Here is a 25,746-nt window from a genome sequence, read left to right as displayed (position 1 = left end):
TTAATCAAAATAATGTTTGTAAAGACTAGAATTTATTCTGTGAATCTTTTTTGCAATTATAACCTATTTAGTTTAAGGTTGTTTTCATTTTTTCAAGATAAAAAATATATAAACTGCCTTAAGAAATAAGCTATATTATAAGTATCTTACATGCATTTCATAAATATCACTGAAAAGCAGACCATTTCATTGTGTAGTACTTTCATTTATTTTTCCTGTGTTTTTTTTGGTAAATTAAAATTTGCTCCCCAATTTAAATTTTTTTCCAGCTTACCTGCACATAAACTAAAAATAGTAAGGGACAAACAATATTTGGTACCTTCCTTTGTGATGTGTGGATAGTCTTAACCATATACATTAATGTTATCTCATAAATACAATCCAACCGTTTTGATGATTATTTCAGTTTAAGATGTATAATTCCAGAGTGAGCTTCAGGAAAGGGCTTTATTGTATGTTTACCTTAGATTTCTTGTGAGTTATAAATGTGAGTAAGTCACTGTAAACTCTCTGTACTGATGTGTTACTCCAGAGTGAGATCCAGGAAAGGGCTTTATTGTATGTTTACCTTAGGTTTCTTGTGAGTTATAAATGTGAGTAAGCCACTGTAAACTCTCTGTACTGATGTGTTACTCCAAGATGCCTGGTCTTGTACTCTCAAAACACCAGCTAATGACAACAGCAGCTTAAATTATAAAATATTGATAACTTAATCCAGGAATTATTTAAAAAACCTTAATATCAGTAAATCCAAGACATTTTTACTGTGGATTCATTTATTTTCGTGGGTACCAATTTTCGTTGATTGAGGAAAACTTGCATTTTCGTGGGTATTTGATTTCGTGGTTTTGCCAATCTCTGCAAACAAAACCTATAGTAATGATGTCATTCGTTGAACATTTGTATTCGTGGTTCACCTGTACCCACGAAACCCACGAAAATTGGTATCCAACGAATAATAATGAATCCACAGTATATGAGCTGAAAACAAGTCAAACTATGAGCTACGGCTCACTAATAATATCCCCACTTTAAACAGGAAGGTGGTGAGCAATGAATCTGAAAACGCATGACAGGTTCAAGCATGTTCACATGAAGCCTGATAACAAGTTTCACGAAGCTCTTATTTGTAGTTCTCCAGAAAAATGCGACAAAAATTTCATACATGGCAATTATGTGTGTGAATATATAAGTAATCTGTAAACAGGATGTTGATGCACAATGAACCTGTAACACATAACATATGGACATAGGTTGCCCTTTCTGGATATTTTAATACAAAAGAATAGAACAAACTTGGCATATTTATTATAAGAAGATGGACACCCATCAATACTTGAATTTTCATTTATGTCGTCCTTCAGACAAAAAACAGAACATACCGTTTTGACTTACAAGATGTGTATGTACTATTGTAAATGAAGAGCTCACCAAGGAAATACTTATTCATAAAATTATGGAATTGTTCCAAGGAACAAAATGATCTAAACCCACTAATAGACCTGGGAAAAAGAAAAGGCTAAATCAATACCCATGACAGAACTCCACAGCACATGGAGAGAGAAACACGGAACTCATTCCTTTTGTTAGCACTCATAATCTGTGCAATCTTGACATATTCAATGTCATAAAAGCCAATTTACCGGTTTAACAAAAAAAAAAAAAAAAAATCAAAAACACTATTCCCTACAGAAAATTCCTGAAAAGTAAACAGCAGCCTCAAAATCTAAAAAATATTTTAACAAGGTATAAATTTCATGACACATCTTAGGATTGAATACAACGTTTAAAAATGCAATGACCCTAGAAGTAGTCATTGTGAATATGTGGAAACTGCATATAACATACTAAAGGGAAAAACCATTGTTCGAAATACATATATTAATTGCAAAATACAAAACATAATATACTGTATTGTATGAAGCACATGCAAGGAATGGTATTTCAGACAAATCGGTGAAATATTTGTGAAAGAGTCCATTTCCATAGGCAACATATAAGGAAAAGGACCGTAACATTAAGGGTCTTTCAAGCGAAATTAAAGGGATCTACCTGAACAAGATTTATCTCCCCTTACAGTGTCGTCAAGGACGTTGTTAAATCTTTGCATGAAGATGGCCAAAAGGCATCAAAGTGCTAGTGACATCATTTTAAGGAAATTTAATTATTTGATGAGAAATGTAGTCTTTGCAAATTATAATTTTTCCTATATACCTTCTGTGCACAGTTTGTATTGACTCTTGTTATCTATATATATAAATGGTTGATCTTTTTTTCTGTTTTCAGTTTCTACCTTTCTGTTATAGTTTTTCAAAATAAAAGACATAAACATGAAAATTAACACAAAAATGTAGTTTTAGGCAATAACTCCAATAACATTTATCCAATGGGTTAGTCATATTAAGCAGTTTTGTAGATCTTGTATTTCTGATTATTTTTGCTGTTTACAGTTTCTATCTATTATAGTTTTCAAGATAAAAGACAAAAATGCTGAAATTAGTAAAAAATCTTCATTTTCACAAATAATTCCTTTCACCAGTCATCTGGTAGCTTTGATGAAAATCAGATTTTGTCATTCAGAGTATTTTCGTCCTCTCAGATTTTCTCTATCTACAATGTTTTTCAAGATCTTAGACAATTAATGCATTTTACCCTGGGTTTTTATAAGCCATAGCAGCCTTATTTGTTGACTGACTTGAATAAGAAACATATATATTTTAAAATAGATTACTTAAGGATCATTCACTCCAAGTTTGGTTGAAATTTGTTCAGTAGTTTCAGCGAAAAAAATCTTTGAACAAGTTTACACTGGATGACAACTGATGCCAAGTGATGCAATTGAACCTCTAATGTTAAGACAAAAAATTAAATTATGACTTTAGACATATTTATACATGTTGTTAGTTTTAAATTCATGTTTCCCTATGATTAAACCTTAACAAAAGAACTAAAATCAATTAATCAAATCATAAGACATTGTTTTAATGGAAAATGAAAAAATACAATAGAAAATACTTTAAATCTAAATCAATACAATGGAAACTATTGTTTTTCTCATAGGAAGGACCAGTTAGGTTAATTAAGATTTGACTATTTAATCAATTCAATTATCCAAATAATATTCTAACAATGCTTTGAATTTATTAAAGTAGTATAATTTACACTGATCACCTAATAAGGTGAAATTTAACGTTAGATATAAATAATATATATAAAATATATATATCTAACAATCTAACAATAATGTATATATGTAATATATGAATCTAACAATAATGGAGTTCTCTCAGTTTGTTAAAAGTAGTCAAGCCCCAGCTAAATGTGGAATATGTGAAACTGACCGATCAATAAAGTGGAAGTGTATTGATTGTAATAAAGTTCTGTGTGATCATTGCAAAGAAAAAGTTCATCCAGAATTCCAAAATGCCAAGGATCATCAGGTAGTAAACATCAAAGATGTGGGGCAGCCGGCTGTTGTAGAAATGAACATTAATAAACAATATCAGACTGAACTGTCTGGAGTAGGTAGTATATCATATTGTGATGATGATTCACTGTGGATATATAATTACAGAGATAAAGTATTACAGAGAGTAAAACCTGAAGGAACCAAGCTGAACATACTATCCAGCTTTAATATCAAAGTCTATGGTATGGCTGTTACCCAATCAAACAATCTACTTATATCTACAAGAGGATCACGACTAAAACAGATCAGTAGTAATACAGGTAAACTAACAGACTCTGTATATATTGTGTCACCATTCATTCCTACAGCAATCTATACCACCAATGACAATAAAGTTCTAGTAGGAGGTGTTAATAAAGGAAGAAGAGTTGTAATACTAATGAATCAGAATGGAGACCATGAGAGAGTGTATGAACATGATCAACATAAACAACCTATATTTACCTTTCCCTGGAGAATAACCAGTACCATTCATGGGAATATTTATGTGGTGGATAGAGTAAGTGATGACAGACGTAGAGTCATAGTGCTAGGACAGGGTGGTGATATAATCAATATCTATACAGGAGATACAGAGATCAACAAGGACAGACCATTCAAACCAACAGACATAGTGACAACACCTAGAGACAATGTTATTTTAACTGATCTGGATACTCATACACTTCACATCCTGAACAATGCTGGCATACTGATGACATATTATAAAACAAGTGACATAAACATAATCTTCCCTTATTCTCTTGCATTTTCTCCAACAGGACAACTCTACATAGGATGTGGTACACTAGATGACAGTACAACCAAGGAGGTCAAGTTATATGAATTGACCACATCAGGATGTTAAAACATTCACATACCATTTACATTTATATATAAAACTATGAACATTTTATGTGTGCTGATAGTAACTTTACAATATGTCTGAAGTTTACATCTTTATGAAAACTTTCCAATAGATTGTATAATTGTATGCGTCTATTTTTTGTTAATCTGATTGAAATAGATTAATCAGTGACAATATCAGGATGTTTAAACATTTCATTAACATTTACAGTTATATATAAACCATTACCCATAGTAGCTTGTGTGTAAAGTTTACTTCATTTTTATGAATTCAAGAAGATATGGAGTGTATATTACTGAAACTGCAACCTTACAACTTTATTTCTTTATTGATTAATAAAAAATGCCATTATCATGGATATTACATTTTGTGGTTTTCCCCAATTGCAAGTCTGCATTTATTCCTATAGAACATTTGTAATTCGTTGAACATTTCAATGCATGGTTTCCCTGTACCTACGAAATCCACGAAATATTGGTATCCAACTAACACAATAATGAATCGACATAATTTCATTCAGTTTTAACTGACAATATAGAAAAATTAAAATAACAAAAATATACCGAACTCCAACGAAAATTTCAAAAGGGAAAGTCCCTTATCAAATGGCAAAATCAAAAGCTCAAACACATCAACGGAATGGAAAACAACTATCATATTCCTGACTTGGTACAGGCATTTCCTTCAATAGAAAATCATTTAAGAGACAGTTTATGTTATTACCATCAGGTCATTTTTATCTGTAGTTTTATAACTTTTGAAAAATGTTCTTGTGAAATTCCATAAGGGCTAAATCATCTGCAAGTTATTATTATTATATCTATTACCCTAGTTTAAATTATCTGCAAGTTATCATTATTATATCTATTGCCCTAGTTTACAGTAGTAAATATATTTAAAAGAAACCTTCAAAGATCTGCAATTAACATCAAATTCATCAAATGACAAAAATCATTCAGATATGACATAAATTAATTATTGTGGTTATTTTGTCAGCAGAATAAATGGATAAGATTTTGTAGAAAACCTCCTTTAGTTAATTCTGAAAAACTTTGGTTAAAATTGAAGCCATGGTTTTAGAGTAGACAATTTTCACAAACGTATTAAACGCTCAGTAGCATTAAGCTCTTGAAAAGATTTTTTATAGGAAAAATATGAAAAAAACAACCAATACACCATACCAAAAATACATTAAAGGTTGACTATTGCTTGGTCATCACAAAAATAACATTATCTTCATATCTAGGATCAACTAGAATTGAGAGTGAACTCACAAAAGGATATCTCTCTGCCCTGCATACTATAATTGTATTGAGATAAGGTAATTGGATTATCTTCCCTTATTGGACTAGGATTATATTATATTATACTCTCTATGCATATCCTCATGTAGTGTTCTAAAACTGTGTAAAGTTTCAGCAATGTCAGTTTATCTGTTTAGAATTTGTTGTGCCTACAATGCACCTGGTCAGACAGACAGACAGATTGGGTTATTCCTTTATACTGCCTGCAATCAAATATAATAATCAGGATCTGGTGATTGTTTTCTATTCTTGTAAATACTGCCATTATTTGCTGAATTCGGCTAATCTCAAAACTCATTTCATGAAGACTATGAATGTATCCTTTACAAACATTTGTCCAAAATGTGACTTTTAATCAATCTTATTCCAGCATCTGGTCAACCTTAGTTCTACCATACAGCAGTTATGCCCCAGACAAGAATCAGACAAGGTTTACTATCATAGGGATCAAAAGTCAAAGTGAAGATGACGTTGACATGATTTTGGTATGCGACACACCACCTTTCCATGATGTATTCACATTCCAAATTTGGTCAATCTAAGTTCTATAGCACAACAGACAGACTGACAATGTGATTCTTATATACCCTCCTAAACATAGTTTGCAGGAGTATAAAAGGGAGAGATGATACCCAGTGGGCAATCAAAAACCATAGATAAAAAAAGACTGACAATGACATAGTCATTAGAAAAAGATCAAACAGCAATAGTTAGAGAACTTACATGCTGCAGAAGGGTCAATTAACCTGAGGTTTTATGGATATTTTCAAAATTTAATTGAGAAGATGTATGAAGGATGTCATGTGATGGTAATAGTTCAGACTGAGCATTTGGTAAAGGTTAGCTAATGCAGCAGATTTGACTGTGAATGCATCTATTTAACAAGAGCTGAGCAAGATTTCCTTTTGAAAACCCCTTTGTGTATGTCTATGCTTATTCTGTCAGCAGAGGGGGTTCAAACGGAATTCTTTCAAAGAGCTGTAGTCATGTGATGGCAATAGTTTAGACTACATCTTTGGCAAAGATCAGCTGATGCAGCAGATTTGTCTGTATACATACCGATTTAATAAGAGCTGTAGAACTACCATCAACATTTGCTGCCAGCAAATCCAGGAATTTCTTTGATACCTCAGCAAATTTACTTCTCAGAACTGCAACTGGAACTCTGTGAAAAAAGTTGTATACTAAACTTTCTCCCGAGTAATATTTGCGAAATGTTACTAGAAAAGAGCAGAATTCATAACTTTTTCATTTGAGAGTATGTCAAGGACCAATTTAAGCATTATACAGAGTTTTCATGGAAATCCAACAGGCATGAAGATTTATTTAACAGAAATCTTGACCTACCGTACATTCTGAAATTACTAAGTGCATTTATTATTGCGATTTTTGAAGATAGAAAAAAATGTGAGATTAGTTATTGTTATTTCAGGAAAATCTGCAAAGTTTTATGTCTCTGTTATCAGAATGCAAGTTCTTATCATTGCAATACTTACATTGTACCCAGTCACATTATTCAAAATAATAAGAACATCCCAATAATTTCTAAATTTACAGTATTCCATTAAAATCAATATCGTTATAGTTAAATTTTGTTACCTATATTCCCATCCAATAATACAGTGAATTATACATACATATATGTACATTCAACTCTCTTTAAAAAAAAAATAGATAATTAACTTTCCTGAATTTCTTTTCTTCCCACATACTCAGACATAATGACATAGCAACATATTACTTCAATTCACTATGAAACAATATGTTGTCTTAGCTACAATATATCAAGAACACATCATTTTCTTATATATACATCAATGTTAATAACATTCCTTAAGTGCCAGTCCTAAAAAAGTAGCAGGTAGTCCAGTGATTGCTGTTGGTTGCTGTCTGTCATTATTGCTTATTTGTTTACTGATATTGTTATTAATCAGGTCATTAGTTTTCTTCATTGTATTGTAGGGTGACCTGAAGTTGTGAACATTTTTATCCATTGGTCTTTTGACCAATAACTTGCAGTCTCCATGGCAATCAAATTAAACCTTCTCATTTATATATAAATCCCAAAGACAGGAAGTAGATAAATAACAGATATAAAATTGTGTCACTCTGTATACCGGTAGCTTACAAATATGAAGTTTGGTACAAAAAATCTAGCTTAAGACAATAAACAGCTGCACCATGAGCGCATGATACGCACTTCGTTTTGTGTGTGAATTTTTATGCAATAATCATAAATAGTTTCTGACATACAGCGCAACATGTGAAAACCCCCTTTTTTTTTAACAAAAAACTCAATATCTCTAAAATAAAATTTTGAATCAAAACCAAAAAGTATACAAATCTTTAGATTAATATAACTTAGAAGTGTGTAAAATTTTAAGCAATAATCATAAATCGTTTTTGAGATACGGTGCGACATGTGAAAACCCCCTTTTTTTTTTACAAAAACTCAATATCTCTAAAATAAAATTTTGAATCAAAACCAAAAAGTATACAGATCTTTAGATTTATATAACTAAGAAGTGTGTAAAATTTGAAGCAATAATTATAAATTGTTTTTGAGATAAGGCGCGAAATGTGAAAACCCCCCTTTTTTTTTACAAAAAACTCAATATCTCTAAAATAAAATTTTTAATCAAAACCAAAAAGTATACAGATCTTTAGACTAATATAACTAAGAAGTGTGTAAAATTTGAAGCAATAATCATAAATCGTTTTTGAGATACGGCGCGACATGTGAAAAACCCCTCCCCCTTTTTTTACAAATACTCAATAACTCAAAAATAAAATTTTGAATCATCTCCAAAAAGTATACAGATCTTAAGATTAATATAACTAAGAAGTGTGTAAAGTTTTAAGCAATAATCATAAATTGTTTTTGAGATACGGCGCGACATGTGAAAAACACACACACCTGTTTTAGTTACTAAGTCCTGTAACTCAAAAAGTTTTAATCTTATTTTCACCAAAAAGTATACAGATTGTTTGACCATCATAAGAAACAACTATCTTAAGTTTAATGAAATTTGGATAAGTCGTTCTCAAGTTATGGTGCGACATGTTTACGCCTGACAGACAGACGGACAGATGACATTTGTATACCATAATACGTCCCGTCAAAATTTTGACGGGCATATAAAAAGTTGCTGAGAAACAATAATTTATGATATTCTTTTATGGGCATCAGTGGTGCACAATCTTTTAAATGTTGTTTCCCTTTTTTGTTATTTTTCTTTTTGGCCATGGTGTAGATAGGTGACAACGCAGTGTTACATAGTCTAGCTTGCTAATATGAAGCTTTGTACCAAATATCAAAAAGCTCTGATTGAAATTAGTTGAGAAAAAGAGACAAAATGGACAGATTGATGGACAGCAACGCATATGGATAGTGGTAAACATGTATATCCCCTCCTTTAGAAAGGGGGTAATAAAAAATTTATTAAGTGTAACTTATCTACTATTTAAAAGAAATGAGTTGTTATAAGCTTGACATTGATTTCAGGTGATATCTGCCTCAATATATATATATATATAAATATAAATAATTATATAACAAAAGTAACGCATACATATATATTTAAATTAAAAGAGAGAAATAGTTACATTAATCAATAAAAAATGTAAGGGTAAGAATATCTAATAGTTTGACAGTTTACCGATCAGATTGATTAGGTTACAAGATCAACTGATTATTGTAACAATACTTCTATTGAAAATTATTCAAATGTATACTTTCCATTATCTACTGTCAGTTCATCTATACAATAATTGAAATGAATGTTGTCTGATTTAAGATCTTTCCACTAAATATCTTAATAGTCTTTGTCTTTGACACTTTAGTGTAGTGTCTCATATAATGATTTTTCTGTTCTTATATTTTGTGTTAACCAGTCACTGACAAATACATTTTGTAAGTGCTCTTTAAAAAAACACTTTCTTCGTTTATGTTATTTCAGATGGGAAACACAGAGGAGCTCAAATAATGAAAGTGAATGACTAACATAACATGTGAAAATCTTAACAAAACTTAAAAGACATTAAATGTTAAATTGAGAGTAAAGGTTATCAATTTTAGTGTGGACATTGGATATAGTGCATAAATTGACAAAAGATAATTTCCTTATGAAAGGTACGTACTGGAAGTTGCTTAGATCTGAGGCTCTGTGGAAACGCTATATTTCCTTTACAAGTTTGTGACATGGGCACAATAAGAATTTTGAGCAATTTTGGTTAAATTCAAAATTATGTATATTTTTCTTATTTTGTCATGTTTGTTTACAGATGAATATTTGAAATTCTTACCTTTTTATGACCAGACTGAGTAAATACATGATAGCAGCCTGTGATTCTACATCATCTGTTGTATCTAATGCTGTCATCTGTAATAGGAAATATATCAATGTAACAAGCAGAATACACAAGTCATATGAATCTTCTATCGATGTACATAGCTTATCAGAAGTTGTAAAGGGGGATTAAATACTATTTAACAAATAACTGCTTGCAAACTTTAATTCCATGTGCTTATATAGTTATTGATCATGTTCCTTGCAACAAATTTCTTTCTTTCTTTGATACTTGTTTTTATTAAATGAACTAAATGCAATGTGAATGAAAGCAATGCAACAAACAACAAACATCTCAAGATAATCTTCAGTTGGTGGTAACTGAATCAAAACAGTAAAAGTCTTATATCAATATTATCTCTACTTTAAAGGACAGTAATTTATACATCAAGTCTCACAGAATAGTCCTTGACAGTGCTGGAAAGCAGACCAAATGTTTACAGTGTGTAAATCAATGTCAATGATAGTCCAGGTAAAAGAGGAAAAAACTATGGATCACAGTTACTGGAAAAATATTGTCAAATAGTAACATTAATTAAACACCCCCCTCTTTACCTCTAAAAGCAAAAGCATTGAATGAGTGAAGTTATTTAACATGGCATTTACATAGAAGGCGGAGTTTTTCATGTTTATATTTTTTTTTGCTAAATAAGATTCCTGATGCAATGTAGCCAAATCAATTCAAAATAATGAATTCTGAAATAACCAAAGAAAATCTGCCTTTTTGATATACTATTTAAACATTTGTTATCAAGATTTTGATGAATATTGAGCGCCAATCAAATACAAATGTAAGATGTCATTAGATGACAAATATAAATGGTCTATGTATATAAGGAAAGGTAACTCTATCTAAAAAAAAAAAAACAAATATGAAACTGAGAATTCATTTGTAATAAAATGCTTCGCTTGGGCGCAGCTTGATACGACCGCAGAGGTCGAACCCTGAACAGTTGGGGCAAGTATGGACACAACATTCAAGCTTGATACAGCTCTGAATTTGGATTGTTATTAAATATTTGACACAGCATAGGTTTCTGACACAGAAAGAATGTGGTCTAAGAACTTGAATTTTTTAATTTACCTATTATGGTCCAATGTCCAAAATCAAAATACATGGTTAGATTCAGCATATCAAAGAACCCCATATATTCAATTTTTGTTAAAATCAAACAAAGTTTAATTTTGGACCCCAACTTGGACAAACTTGAAAACTGGGCCCATAATCAAAAATCTAAACACATGTTTAGATTCAGCATATCAAAGAACCCCAAGAATTCAATTTTTGCTAAAATCAAACTAAGTTTAATTTTGGACCCTTCGGACCTTAATGTAGACCAATTTAAAAAACGGGACTTAAAATTAAAAATCTAAATACACGGTTAGATTTGGAATATCAAAGAACCCCAATAATTCAATTTTTGATGAAATCAAACAAAGTTTAATTTTGGACCCTTTTGACCTCAATATGAACCAATTTGATAGCGGGGCCCACAAATAAAAATTCTAAATTCATGGTTAGATTCAGCATATCAAAGAACCCCATATATTCAATTTTTGTTGAAATCAAAAAAAGTTTAATTTTGGACCCCAACTTGGACCAACTTGAAAACTGGGCCCATAATCAAAAATCTAAACACATGTTTAGATTCAGCATATCAAAGAACCCCAAGAATTCAATTTTTGTTAAAATCAAACTAAGTTTAATTTTGGACCCTTTGGACCTCAATGAAGACCAATTTAAAAAACGGGACCCAAATTAAAAATCTAAAAACACGGTTAGATTTGGCATATCAAAGAACCCCAATAATTCAATTTTCGATGAAATCAAACAAAGTTTAATTTTGGACCCTTTTGACCTCAATATGAACCAATTTGATAGCAGGGCCTACAAATAAAAAATCTAAATACATGGTTAGATTCAGCATATCAAAGAACCTCATATATTCAATTTTTGTTGAAATCAAACAAAGTTTAATTTTGGACCCCAATTTGGACCAACTTGAAAACTGGGCCCATAATCAAAAATCTAAATACATGTTTAGATTCAGCATATCAAAGAACCCCATATATTCAATTTTTGTTGAAATCAAACAAAGTTTAAATACTGGACCCTATCTTGGACCAACTTGAAAACTGGGCCCATAATAAAAAATCTAAACACATGTTTAGATTCAGCAAATCAAAGAACCCCAAGAATTCAATTTTTGTTAAAATCAAACTAAGTTTAATTTTGGACCCTTTGGACCTCAATGTAGACCAATTTAAAAAAACAGGACCCAAAATTAAAAACCTAAATACACAGTTAGATTTGGAATATCAAAGAACCCCAATAATTCAATTTTAGATGAAATCAAACAAAGTTTAATTTTGGACCCTTTTGACCTCAATATGAACCAATTAGATAACGGGGTCCACAAATAAAAAATCTAAATACATGGTTAGATTCAGCATATCAAAGAACCCCATATATTCAATTTTTGTTGAAATCAAACAAAGTTTAATTTTGGACCCCAATTTGGACCAACTTGAAAACTGGGCCAAAAATCAAAAATCTAAATACATGTTTAGATTCAGCATATCAAAGAACCTCATATATTCAATTTTTGCTAAAATCAAACAAAGTTTAATTTTGGACCCTTTGGACATTAATGTAGACCAATTTGAAAACTGGACCCAAAATTAAAAATCTAAATACACTGTTAGATTCGGCATAACAAATAAATAAATGTGATCAAAGATTTTACAAATCTAATGCGCCATACTGTGCAATTAAAGATTACTTCTTGAAATTTTTCAATATTTGAAATTTGAAAAAAAAATAATATTTGAAGAATAATTCTTTTTAATTTCTGAAATCTGAAATGAGAAAAAATTGGCCCCCCCCAATTTCTTTTTATCCCCCCCCCCCTTTTTCCCCCAAAAAAATTCTTTCCCTCAAGATATGGTCATAATCTCAATTCAAATTTCCAATGGAGTTGGCAACCATAATTACCCATTCAAATTTACCATAGTGCTAACTTAATCTATTTTATAATAGAATTAATAAAAATATAGTGTCAAATCTTTCATATGGATTTTTTTGTAAAAAAAAAAGATGAAAACATTTGCAGATATTTTTACTGGTCTTCCTTTATAAATATGCATTTCTTTAAACATAATTTAAAAGCAGTGTAAGGGAAGTAACCAAAGCGTTGTATTTGGATTACCTCCCTTACACTGTTTTAGATTATCTTTATTGTTCATTAACCATTACTTTATACATAATTTAAAAGCAGTGTAAGGGAGATAATTTCAATGATGTATTTGATTTATCTCCCTTACACTGCTTTAAATTATGTTTTGTACTAAAGTATTTGTCCATTAACCAGGACAACCTTGTTTTTCCCCCTTTTTTGCCCCTAATTCCTAAACGGTTTGAGCCATAACCCCCCAAAGCAAATCCTAACCATCCCTTTGTGGTATGGAAACTTGTAGTATAATTTCAGAGAGATCCATACACCGTTCCACAGTTATTGTCTGGAAACTAGAAAATGCTCATTTTTGGCCCCTTTTTGGCCCCTAATTCCTTAACTGTTGGTACCATAACCCCCAAAATCAATCCCAACCTTCCTTTTGTGGTATTTAACCTTATGGTCAAATTTCAAAAAGATCCATTCACTTAAACTAAAGTTAGAGTGCGAAAACCAATATGTATTCGGACGACGACGCCGGACGACGACGACAACGACGACGACGACGACGCCAACGTCATACCAATATACGACCACAAAATTTGTTTGCGGTCGTATAAAAATCTAAATACATGTTTAGATTCAGCATATCAAAGTACCCTAAAAATTCAATTTTTGTTAAAATCAAACTAAGTTTAATTTTGGACCCTTTTGACCTTAATGTAGACCAATTTGAAAACGGAACCAAAAATTAAGAATCTAAATACACGGTTAGATTCGGCATATCAAAGAACCCCAATAATTCAATTTTTGATGATATCAAACAAAGTTAAATTTTGGACCCTTTGGACCTCAATGTGGACCAATTTAAAAACGGGGCCCAAAATCCAAAAACTTAATACATGGTTAGATTCAGCATATTAAAGAACCCCAAGAATTCAAGAATAAAACCCCATTGAAATTGATCAAGAAATAAGCAATTTATACGAAGTATCTTCTTTTGCACAATACTGTGCAATTGAATATTTCTTGCTATTGTGCAATACTGTACAATTGACAATTTCTTGCTATTGCGCAATATTGTGCTATTGGATATTTCTTGCTATTGGGCAATACTGTGCAATTGAAGATTTCTTGCTATTGTGCAATACTGTGCAATTGAAGATTTCTTGCTATTGTGCAATACTGTGCAATTGAAAATTTCTTGCTATTGCACAATACTTATTATATAATAATTTACACATCCTGTTTGGTGTGTATCTCCTACCATATCATTATTATTTGCTTTTAAATATTAATCAGAAATAACCAACTTAAAATGGAAAATTTTAAAAGAAAAAAAAAAGGAAAAAAAGAAAAAAAAAGAAAAAAAAAAATCCCCCCCCCCCCCCCCAAATTTTTTGAACCCCCTTATGATTCATCACCCTCAAACTCAATCCCAGCCTTCCCTTTGTGGTATGGTACCTTGCAGTACAATTTCAGAGAGATCCATACACTTGAACACAAGTTATTGTCTGGAAACTAGAAAAATGCTTATTTTTGGCCCCTTTTTGGCCCCCAATTCCTAAATGTTTCGGGCAATTACCCCCAAACTCAATTCCAGCTTTCCCTTTGTGATATGGAACCTTGTAGTACAATTTCAGAAATATCCAATCACTTACACACAAGTTATTGTCATGAAACTAGAAAAATGCTTGTTTTTTGCCCCTTTTTTGGCCCCTAATTCCTAAAATTTTGAGGCAATTACCCCCAAAATCAATTACAGCCTTCCCTTTGTGATATGGAACCTTGTGGTACAATGTCAGAGAGATCCATACACTTACACACAAGTTATTGTCTGGAAGTTACAAAAATGCTTATTTTTGGCCCCTTTTTGGCCCCTAATTCCTTAACTGTTGGTAACATAACCCCCAAAATCAATCCCCACCTTCCTTTTGTGGTATTGAACCTTATGGTTAAATTTCATGGAGATCCATTCACTTTAACTAAAGTTAGAGTGCGAAAACCAATGTGTCTTCGGACGACGCCGGAAGACGACGACGACGACGACGACGACGACGCCAACGTCATACCAATATACGACCAAAAAATTTTCAATTTTTGCGGTCGTATAAAAATTGTTTGCATTGTAATTATCTTCTTAAATAATCTTCTTCAAAATAACTCACAGTTGATATTTAACAATATCAATACAGAAAAAACATCACTGTAAAAATGATGCTTCACTGGCAAGTATGTCATTAATTATACACAGTTCTGTCGACATTTAAAACATTTAATACTGCTGGTTTTAGATTATTTTTGTAGTATGAAAGCAATTGGATGTGATTGTTTCACATTTTTCATGAAAGGGCCTTTTATAGCCGACTATACCATATGGGTTTTTCTCATTATTGAACGCTATACGGTTGCCTATAATTGCTTACATCCACTTTATATGAACTTTGATCACGTGATAGTTGTCTCATTGGCAACCATACAACATCTACTTATTTTCATATTCAAATATATTGGTAATTTTAAGGAGTGTTTATGATTGTATTTATATGACATGTGCATCCATAAGCCATTATATGATGTGTAGAACATTGTTGTAAAATTGTATATAGACAGCTTACAATACCACATCATCTTATTTTTGTTTAACAGTGTACTCCCTATAGACTTACAGCACCAAGTTACCATGGTGATATCAGTATGATTTTATAGCAGATTGTATTATACATGCAGAGCTATAATATAAGGTAGTGTTATTTCAACTTTTTGAAAATACTGGGGAGAACATATTGCATAATATGATAAAGACTCCTGTATTTTAAAGTATCCCTCACTGTATCCCCCTGATAGAAACTCTCTTCACCAAAAAGGAAGAAATTTATCATGTTTTATATTTTTTCCTACCCTTAAGGTGGTACCAAACACCTTGACTAAAATTAATTTGGCTCATTTAATTTTCATAAAAATATTTACTTTGACCCTTTGACAAAAAAATATATATATAAAAATTTCAAAAAACTTGAACCACACACTTTATAGGAAAAATTTCATTGGATATATAGCAGTTTAACAAACACTAATTTTGATCATTGAGAAGCTTAATATTTCCTTAACAATAGAACGTGATTAAAACGTTCAGCTGTTTTTTACAGTAGTGTTATGTACCACCTTAAAAGCCTAAAGGAGATTATGATGACTCTAACTGATATTGTTTTATATGTAAAATTGAAATTAAATATATACATGTTTGTATATATCTACTCATATAAAGTTTGGAGGTTTTTAAGATGACCAATTTGCAATGATTTATAGATGTACAATAAAGTTCTATGTGAAATATTTGGGTTATAATTTCTCTTATCCAAGGACTTGTTGTCTTCTTAATTTTTAGTCCCTTACCAATGCAGCAAAATATTCTGTTTCTGTTTCATTCCCATCATTGGTCTTTATTACTTCTGTCACTGCTGCTAAAATGGCTATCACCTATAAAATTATATCACAGTTTTTACATTAAATATCTTCTACAGAACAATATAACAACAGCAGCTGATATATATAACTTAAGGCAAAAGAGAGGAATTAAAGAGATGTTGGGTTTATGTAAATGAGACAGCAATATTGATTATAATCTGATCACACATATCAGATTTCAAATTTTTGCTGTTTAAAAGTCTCCAATTTTCTTTTCGCAGTCCCACCTCTTTTAACTGACCCTTTTTACTATGACTTGACTGTAAGTGTTGCTCTCCACCTATTGCAACTTATTCAAAATTCTGACCAAATTGCTGTAGAAAACCACAGTCAAGTCGTGAAAGTGCAAGGTGATAAAATAAAGAATACTTACAATCCTATAAGACTTTAATTCCACTTCAATGATATTATGAAAAATCAGTGTAACAAATTGTATACAAATTTTAGTGTAACTGTCATGCTAAAGGTGATAGGTAGTAATTTTGAATTGCTATAAAAATGTCCAAACTAAGCTTTCATACAAATTTTCTTTTGAAAAGTCTTCTATATTCATTAGAATCAGACATCATTTGATTTTTCATAATATCATTGAAGTGGAATTAAAGTCTTATAAGATTGTAAGTATGCTTTATTTTATCACCTTGCACTTTCATGACTTGATTGTGGTTTTCTACAGCAGTTTGTTCAAATTTCTGACCAGTTGAACAGTTTGGTTTTATAAAACAAATTGCAATTTTGTCAGAATTTTGAATAAGTTGCAATAGGTGGAGAGCAACACTAACAGTCAAGTCACAGTAATACATCCTAAAACAGTTATGAAATAACACCGTCACATCATCTTTCACAACTCATTGTTTTTAATTGGACTCAGGCTGATTTCTTCAGACTTCCTTTCTCTAAACCTACATAGCTTTGGTTGCTGCTTTTAATGTAGATACTTTTTTTCAAGTAAAGTCAGCATATCATTTCTTCTGAGTATTCTAGTCAGTTTAAGCAAACAACAATCAATCAATCAAGCCATATTCAAAATATGAAATTGTTTTAGGACATTTTTACAAGTGTATGTAAGTGTGTTTATGTTCAGACAACAAAACATCTGAACATGTCTACACAATAATATTGGATGCATCTTTTAGTTTAGAGCATGCAAAATGACTGACCAAAATATTTTCCACACAGTAATCTTTGTATAAATGAACAGATAACTTTTAAAATTAAACAGATTGTACATAACTTACTTCTTTGTGTAGAGCAGAATTTGATGACCAATATCTATGGACTTTATTAAATGTGACATTTGTACATTCAGTGTAATTAGTTGCCCATGTATTGAAAGTTTTAGCACCAACACTAATTTTGTCAGATGTAGAAAGTTTTTCGAAGCCTTCTTGTAATGAATCTGTATCTTTGGAAAAATGATCTTCATCATGCTTGGCCAAAGCATCTACTGTTAATCCACTGGTACCTGCATTGTAAAAAAAACCATATCATTTAATTATCAATCAAATATCATTTTATCAACAAAGATTGAACCAAAAGTTCTAATATCTTTTCTTAAAGATGTGGAATAGAAACTACTTTTTTGTTTCAAACACTGACACATCCAATATCATAATGAATAAATTTTGATTTCAGCTCTCTTCTATTGGACCATAACTATTTAGTTGCAGGCACACACTTAATGGGGAGCATATATCTGCATACATACATAGTGAACATACAGACAATAGAAGACAATCAAAGAGCTGATTGCTCTGAGGTGGAAGAAGATGCATAAAAGGTAACTCGAATTACCATAAAAGCAGCCCACACCAACCCAGCCTGCTTTGTCCCATTATTGCTTTCGACATATTTTTTTCTTCCAAAAATAATAATACTCATAACTCAACCAAAACTCACTATACTTAACATAAAAATCTGCAAATACTGTTGATTCAAATTAAATTTTCTATAACTAAATTCCATACATTCGTCTCAGCATGGTCAACTTGATGCAATGCAATTTCGCCATGCAATTATAACAGTAATTGATTTGGTTTCACTTGAAAGTTTTCTGTGAAAGGCAGATAGTTAACTTTAAAAAAAAACTGGCCACCATAATTTTAGTCAAGTTTGCTTAAATTAGGGTTTTAAATAAATAATCATATATATTGAATAATAAACTGCTTCGCTGAGCAAAGCTGGATATGCCCGCAGAGGTCCAACCCTGAACATGTACAGTTGGGGCAAAAATGGACACAATATTCAAGCTTGATACAGGTCTGAATTTGGATTGTAATTAAAATATTTGACATATTATAGGTTTCTGAATAAATGTAGTCAAAGAACTTGAAATTGGTTATATGAATTGAATTTATATTCAATTAAAGATTTCTTGCTGTTGTGCAATACACTGTGCTGTTGCGCACTACTTAGTAAATCTGTAGAGTGTTGTCAGACTATAAACAAATAAAGTTCAATTTCTTCTCAATGTCATATTTGAAATTTATGAAAATCAATAGGGAGATTACATCAATAGCTATAAATAATTCACCAAAGTTTCATGAGAACTGCTGAAAGCATTTTTGAGTTATTGTCCAAAAACTGGAAAACCCCCCCTTTTTTAATGAATAAAACCCCATAACTCAGAAATGTAAAATCTAAAATTTATAAAATTCTAAAGGGAACTTACATCAACAGATATAAACAATTCACCAAGGTTTCATGAGAACTGCTGAAAGTTTTTTTTAGTTATTGTCCGGAAACTGGAAAATCCCCCTTTTTTTATGAATAAAAACCTGTAACTCGGAAACGTAAAATCTAAAATTTATAAAAAACCAAAAGGGAGCTCATGTCAATAGATATAAACAATTCATCAAAATTTCTTGCAAGTTGGTGAAAGCATTCTTGAGTTACTGGAAAATCCCCCCTTTTTTAATGAATAAAACCCCAAAACTCGGAAATGGTAAATCTGAAATTTATAAAAAACGAAAGGGAGCTCACGTCAATAGATTTAAACAATTCACCAAAGTTTCATGCATATTGGTTAAAGATTTTTTGAGTTAATGTCCGACATGTTGACGACGGACGAACGGACAGAGGTATACCATAATACGTCCTGTAAACGGGCGTATAAAAATTCTAAATATATCCAATGCAGATATTTGTCTGGTCAAGGATTGACCGGTTATGTCAGGTGATGACCTTGCTATGTTATTGCAATAATTTAGAGTCAAGCGCACACATGAATCTGCTGGTGTTTTACACATATGCACAGTCAGTTGACAGAATCATGTGTGCGTTTGACTCTTTTAGCATTTCAAACCCGTTCATTTAAAGTGCTTGACCCATATATCATATTTGTTTTTCATCTAATATATTTGCACAAAAGTATGAGGGTAGGAAAGGCATTTTCCATCAGGAGTCACACAGCCCTTTTCTGAAATTTTTCATGAAAATAAAACTATTGACAGCAACGAATTACTGGTTCCGTACTCGAGCCTCGATAATGTGTCCTTTTTGTGTGTACCTTAATGACAAATAACGGTAAAGAGCTGGACAAATCAGTTGTGAAATCCCGTTTTTTATCACTTCTAAAACTTTGAAACATATTAAGGCAATAAAGGCAATCATAGGGGACATTCCGACAATGACCCACATGAAAACTACGTACTTTCGAAATGGAATCCGTCAACAGACATTAGTTTGTACATTGATATTTCTGTCAACAGACGGTGCATCGTTTGATGTGTAAAACACCAGCAGATTCACATGTGCGCTTGACTCTTTATTATCGCAATAACATACTTAGATATTCTAACTTTCGTTTTAAAAAACACATGTTGTCTAAAACTGGAATATGACTTAATTTATTGCATTAAAGATCTGAACGCAGACAGAACAACTAAATCCGTTTATTTTTTCAAACATCATTGATTTGAAGTCATACTCTCCACATATATACTTGACTTTAACTCAAGATGGATTGTATGAATATATGACAATTCTGTTTATCATTATTTTGAAACTTTCAGATGCACAATTAAATTTCCCATTTGTGCACATGCACAGATACGTAACCAACGTGGTTTAAATTAACCCGAATAATCCAGTTGTTTTATTCAGATAATTCTAATTATTAATCTACCAAAGACAATAATTACAACAATCAGTGAGAATTATTATCATGACCTATTAATGCTCCAATACAAGCCATCAACTTTTAGTTATTTTTTTTTCATGTGTGCTCATGAATTTCGAGAATTTATACCATATAAATATCTGAATAAGTTTATTAAACTTTAATACCCATAATATTATTATTTTTTAATAATTGCAGTCAATATAATACTTCCACGATAAAAGTAAGGAGAAGTAACCCAGGGTGAACATACTCTATGGGGACGAACTCAGGGCGAACGGACCAAGGGCGAACATGTAATCAGGGCGAAACGACCCGATACTGAATTCACGCATGCTTACTACAAACTCTACTTTAAAGACATCCGGTTACAAGTAAACAAATAACGTTCATGTAAGATGAGATGAAATCTAATAATTTACATAAATAAAAGGGTTGATATTAATACATTAAAACATGAGAAATTATTTCAAGCCTAACTAATAAATTAAATGATGCAGATGCTTAGATCATGTATAAACATCTGTGTCAAGATATGGCACGGAAGTTGTTATGAAATTGTAAAGCACAGAAAGGGATACGGCATACATCCTGGTGACGGTTCAATGATTTTACAGCCGGCAGTAAAGGCTTTCAGAAGACTTGAAGTCTTCTTCCACCAAAAAAACAACAAATAAATTATCACTATTACAATGTAATAAACCCAATTCCCTTAAAGAAACTACACTAAATGTCAAGAGTCAATCACTGTTTGTGTCTTATTCCTCTATATCTGGGTTTTAGCACAGGGATATCACATGTGTCCCACAGCACGTATATATGAAGTAGCTGAAAAGACTTGTTAAGATGAAAGTATATGTAAAATTGCTGATTAATGCTGATTGTACTAAAGTCTGTAATTTATGTTTTTATTCAATAATCACGCATTCACAATGATCGGATAAATGTCGCAGATCTAATGAAAATAAAACATTTAAATATGCGTGAAAGGCACAAATTTTAATTGTCCATCAATGCTTTTATTCAAAAAATTCATTAGCCTTTATGTACTAAAAGTCAAATATTTTTCACTTTTATCTTGTGGAAGTATTTTTCAAGTTTAGGGCAGTATCGACTTAAAATAATGGCCGCATCAACATGGGGCCAGAATGACATAAAACCAAATCAATATACTGGTGAATAGAAAATCCTTAACTACTTTTTTTACATTTGCAATTGTGCATTAGTCATATTAGTAATATCCTGCTGACGGAGGCTGTCATGATGTACATGTAAGGCATACGATTTCTCACAAAGTTGTATATCCGATTACCAAAAGGTTCATGAAAATAATAGACCGTCCACATTCACAGGTAACACCTGCCTCATATTACATGTATTACCTGTTTATGAGGATCTTCCACTCCTTGATAGTGGTTCCCAAATTATACAGGTTGGGGAAGATCCTCATAAATGGGTACTACATTGTACTATCCCCATTTATGGGCATTATACCCAAAATAAGTATCAATTTACAGCAATGAAAAATAAAATTTTGAATTTCATCATATAAGTTGCCATGATGCAAATATTCATATAAATGGCAACATTTTCCCCTTTAAGACCATAGTTCAAATGAGAACTCAATACAAAGATACATTGTAATGGCCTCCAAAAATCCTACTTTTTGAAGGCTGTTAACTTTTATACCAATGATATTTCAGTCATGGTGTCTTTAGACAAAATGTTGTCCTTTAACAGAATGTTTGCGCCATGAGTCATGACAGAAAATATCATTAAATCCAAGGTTTATATTTTTATCAAGGAAAATTGATACCTGTTTTGGTATTTGATACCAATAACCAGGTTTGGGACAACCCGCCAATTGGGGAACTTTTCTCTAAATGAGTAACAATCCCTTATTTGAGTAATTATTTGATAGTGCTAAAACAAAATACTTAAAATTCCATAACTGGGTCTTTTTTATTTTAAATGGCACAAATTTACAGAAAATGGAACAATTCTTCCAAAGAACATTATTTCTATATTTGAACTTTTAAAAAAGTTAGTAACCTTGAAAATTGTCTATTTTTTGAAGTTTTCATAGGCTTGTAACTTCTCAGTAAATCAGGTTAGGGCTATTCATCTTTTTATAAAATTTCCTGTATTTTTTTATGAATATGTGCCAATTCAAGTAAAAAGAATCTGTTAAGAAAATTTTGTTTTTAGCACTATCAAATGATTACTCAAATGGGTCAATATCCCTAATGTGCCTCAAAAGTAGTGTGTTTACAAAAATGTCTGTGCAGTGATATTGGACATGTTTAAATTTTCAACAAATGACTGACCTTAACCATTTGTGCTGATTAAGAGAGCAGAGTACCATAGAATAAATGTGCAAAAACTATGGAGTTATTAAATGAATGCAAAGAACTAAATTTTCATAGAACTTATTTTTTTACCTCGAGAAGCCGCATCACAAAAGGCTTTTCAGGGTGTGCTAAATTACGGTAAAATGAACTGTAAAATGAACTTCGTACCCCGAAAATGTAACTACATATGTGAAAATGTCTCAGCTTCGAAACAAGCTATCATACATATCCAAGTTTACGATATGGGCTGAGGAATTGAGGAAAAGGCTACCATTACCGCCTACTTCAAGTACTTGAAATGAATTGCGCATCTCAACCCAAATGAGGGACTGTTACTCATTCAGTCCCTCATTTGGGGAATAGTAAAAATGTAAACCTTCAGCGCATCAAAAAATATTTTACCTCTGAAGCGTGGAAGCAACTTAAAATTCGGATCAACTAAAGAAGAGAATCATGCGAATGGACATGTATCAAATGTCAAAAAAACCTACACGATCAGGACTCTTTGGCCTGTGATTGTTGTTTGGACTGTCAACATTTGAAATATGTGCCAAAACAATCCTATTGGATATTTAAAATTTGTTCCAAATCTTAATTTACTTACATGAATCTTTTAAAATTGGTTTAATTTGACGCCTTTATAACTTGCTTCTTTAATTTTTATATAGACACCCAAGCTTTAATTTTTGTCGGTTAAGATATTTTAAAATTTCAGTTTCTGTTTTACATTTTACTCAAAGATTAATTTTAAATCTCATATAGGTATTTTTCAAATTCAGTAAAATTTAAGTCTTTAAATTTGAATTTACATTTAATAATAATATTAATTTTTTTTTCATGTTTACAGGTAGTCCTATAATATATGCCTTCGCATTATATAATCACTATTTAAAGTTTTCATGCTGATATTTTAATTTTTTTTTATGCGGGTGGCACATTGATAATAATAATAAAAAAGGAAAAATAGCAAAATAAGTAAAAAGAAAACAGAAATAGAAAATTGAACTCGGGGGCATTATTTTCATTTTCAATCAGTGTACATTTAATTTGCAATGTTTATTATGTATTATTAACTAATAAATACAATTTGAAAATATTATTTTTCATACTCTTCGTTCGTTCTACACGAAATCCCCATATTATCGATAATTTCTGTATATATTTCATGTTTCATTCCCGATTCGATGGCATTTTATTATAAAACCAGATGTGGGTACGCGTAGCCTACGAATGGCAATTTGACTATTCGTACCCGCATGCGGGTACGCGCAGACACTGCCTTATACTTATAGTGTGTTCAGCAGGTCATTCAAGTTATGATGCCTAGAACAGACTAACCATGCAAATTACCTCTTGACTATTCTACTCTTTGATAATGAATCGTTCTTAATGAAGAGAAATTCATTGTAAATTTTATGATTTTGAACGTTTACCTGCTGAAGACATTGGTTGGAAAAATCTAGTTTTCGCAGCATCCCTGAAACGTTTCGTGTCTGGATTACTATTGCTACTCTTTCCTTTTTTCCACCTCTTTCCTTTAAATTTTGTTTTAGTGGCTGATTTTGATATTCTTTTAATTAGTTTAGATTTTGATCCCATTTCTTTACTCCACGTGCTAGAAAAATTAGTTGTTTAACTCGGAAGTAGAATTAGAAGCGAATAAAGGGGCGCAACTTACCAGATATATCTATGAACCACAAAATAGTTTAGCAGCTACATTCAGTTACGGACTACTATCTTCTTGGTCTCGTTCTTGATTGTATACACTGGTATACGATGATACGATGATAACTATTTCAATGATCATCATCTGTCGCGAATTCAGACGGTGCCCTCCGCCTTAAAATGAAAAAAAAACATGTAATTTAAGGTGGTACCTAACACTACAGAGAGATAACTCTGTAAAAATCAGCTAAACGTTTTAATAACGTTGTATGTAAAGGAAATATTAAGCTTCTCAATGATCAAAATTAGTGTTTGTCAAACTGCTATATAACCAATGAAATTTTTCTGATAAAGTGGTTGGTTCAAATTTTTTGAAATTTTTATATTTTTGTCAAAGGGTCAAAGTAAACATTTTGTCAACATTTTATGAAAATTAAACGAGCCAAATTAATATTAGTCAAGGTGTTGGGTACCACCTTAAAGGTAAAACTACAACCATTTTTTGTTTGTTAAAGTATGGTCCTTTAACTCATAGTGCCCAGGAGCACCCTGATCAACACCACAGTCAGATGACGAGGAAAATTATAAAAAGAATGAAAACCTTCAGCTTGGAAACATCTGGAAAGAAGTCTGCATGAATTATAGTTCAGAACAGTCAGAACAGTCGGAACAGACCTGAATTCGAAAAGAGAGTAAAAAGATACAAAAGGGACATCCAAACTCATAAGTCGAAAACAAACAGACAACGCCATGGCAAAAAACGAAAAATGACCGAAAGACAAACAACTGAATACAACTAACAATATAAAAAACTAAAGACTGAGCAACACCAACCTCACCAAAAACTAGTGATGATCTCAGGTGCCCCGGAAGGGTAGGCAGGTCCTATCGCCCACATGTGACACCCGTCTTGTTGACTAAGAATAACTTTATTAATATTGTAGCGGAATGGTAATTGAATCTTATCTAACCCTAAGACGTCAAGAAGCGAAAAGAAAAC

General features: G+C 31.6%; 1 protein-coding gene and 1 long non-coding RNA gene across 4 annotated transcripts in view; one reads left to right on the top strand and one right to left on the bottom strand.

Annotated features, from left to right (window-relative positions):
* The window catches only part of LOC127735874 (RRP12-like protein), a 71,112-nt gene extending 45,865 nt beyond the window's left edge, over positions 1-25,247 (bottom strand). Inside the window, exons 1-6 of the mRNA XM_052246274.1 lie at positions 24,515-25,247; positions 17,849-18,075; positions 16,539-16,622; positions 9,926-10,002; positions 6,680-6,785; positions 569-685 (exon numbers count right to left, since the gene is read on the bottom strand). Coding sequence (XP_052102234.1) covers positions 569-685; positions 6,680-6,785; positions 9,926-10,002; positions 16,539-16,622; positions 17,849-18,075; positions 24,515-24,680 — 777 coding nt within the window. The 5' untranslated portion in view covers positions 24,681-25,247. The remainder of the gene's footprint in view (positions 1-568; positions 686-6,679; positions 6,786-9,925; positions 10,003-16,538; positions 16,623-17,848; positions 18,076-24,514) is intronic.
* Positions 9,469-25,746, top strand: part of LOC127735879 (uncharacterized) — a 35,703-nt gene continuing 19,425 nt past the window's right edge. The window contains exons 1-4 of one of the 3 annotated variants that reach the window (XR_007998633.1): positions 9,469-9,752; positions 10,341-10,441; positions 15,792-15,886; positions 18,246-18,390. This is a non-coding gene — a long non-coding RNA (uncharacterized LOC127735879). The remainder of the gene's footprint in view (positions 9,753-10,340; positions 10,442-15,791; positions 15,887-18,245; positions 18,391-25,746) is intronic. The other 2 variants (XR_007998635.1, XR_007998634.1) reach the window with 2 other exon arrangements.

The sequence above is a fragment of the Mytilus californianus genome, unplaced genomic scaffold (genome assembly GCF_021869535.1).
Source record: "Mytilus californianus isolate M0D057914Y unplaced genomic scaffold, xbMytCali1.0.p SCAF_3, whole genome shotgun sequence".
Taxonomy (NCBI): Eukaryota; Metazoa; Mollusca; class Bivalvia; order Mytilida; family Mytilidae; genus Mytilus; species Mytilus californianus.
The sequence above is the reverse complement of the archived record's forward strand: the minus strand, read 5'-3'. Positions and strand labels throughout refer to the sequence as shown.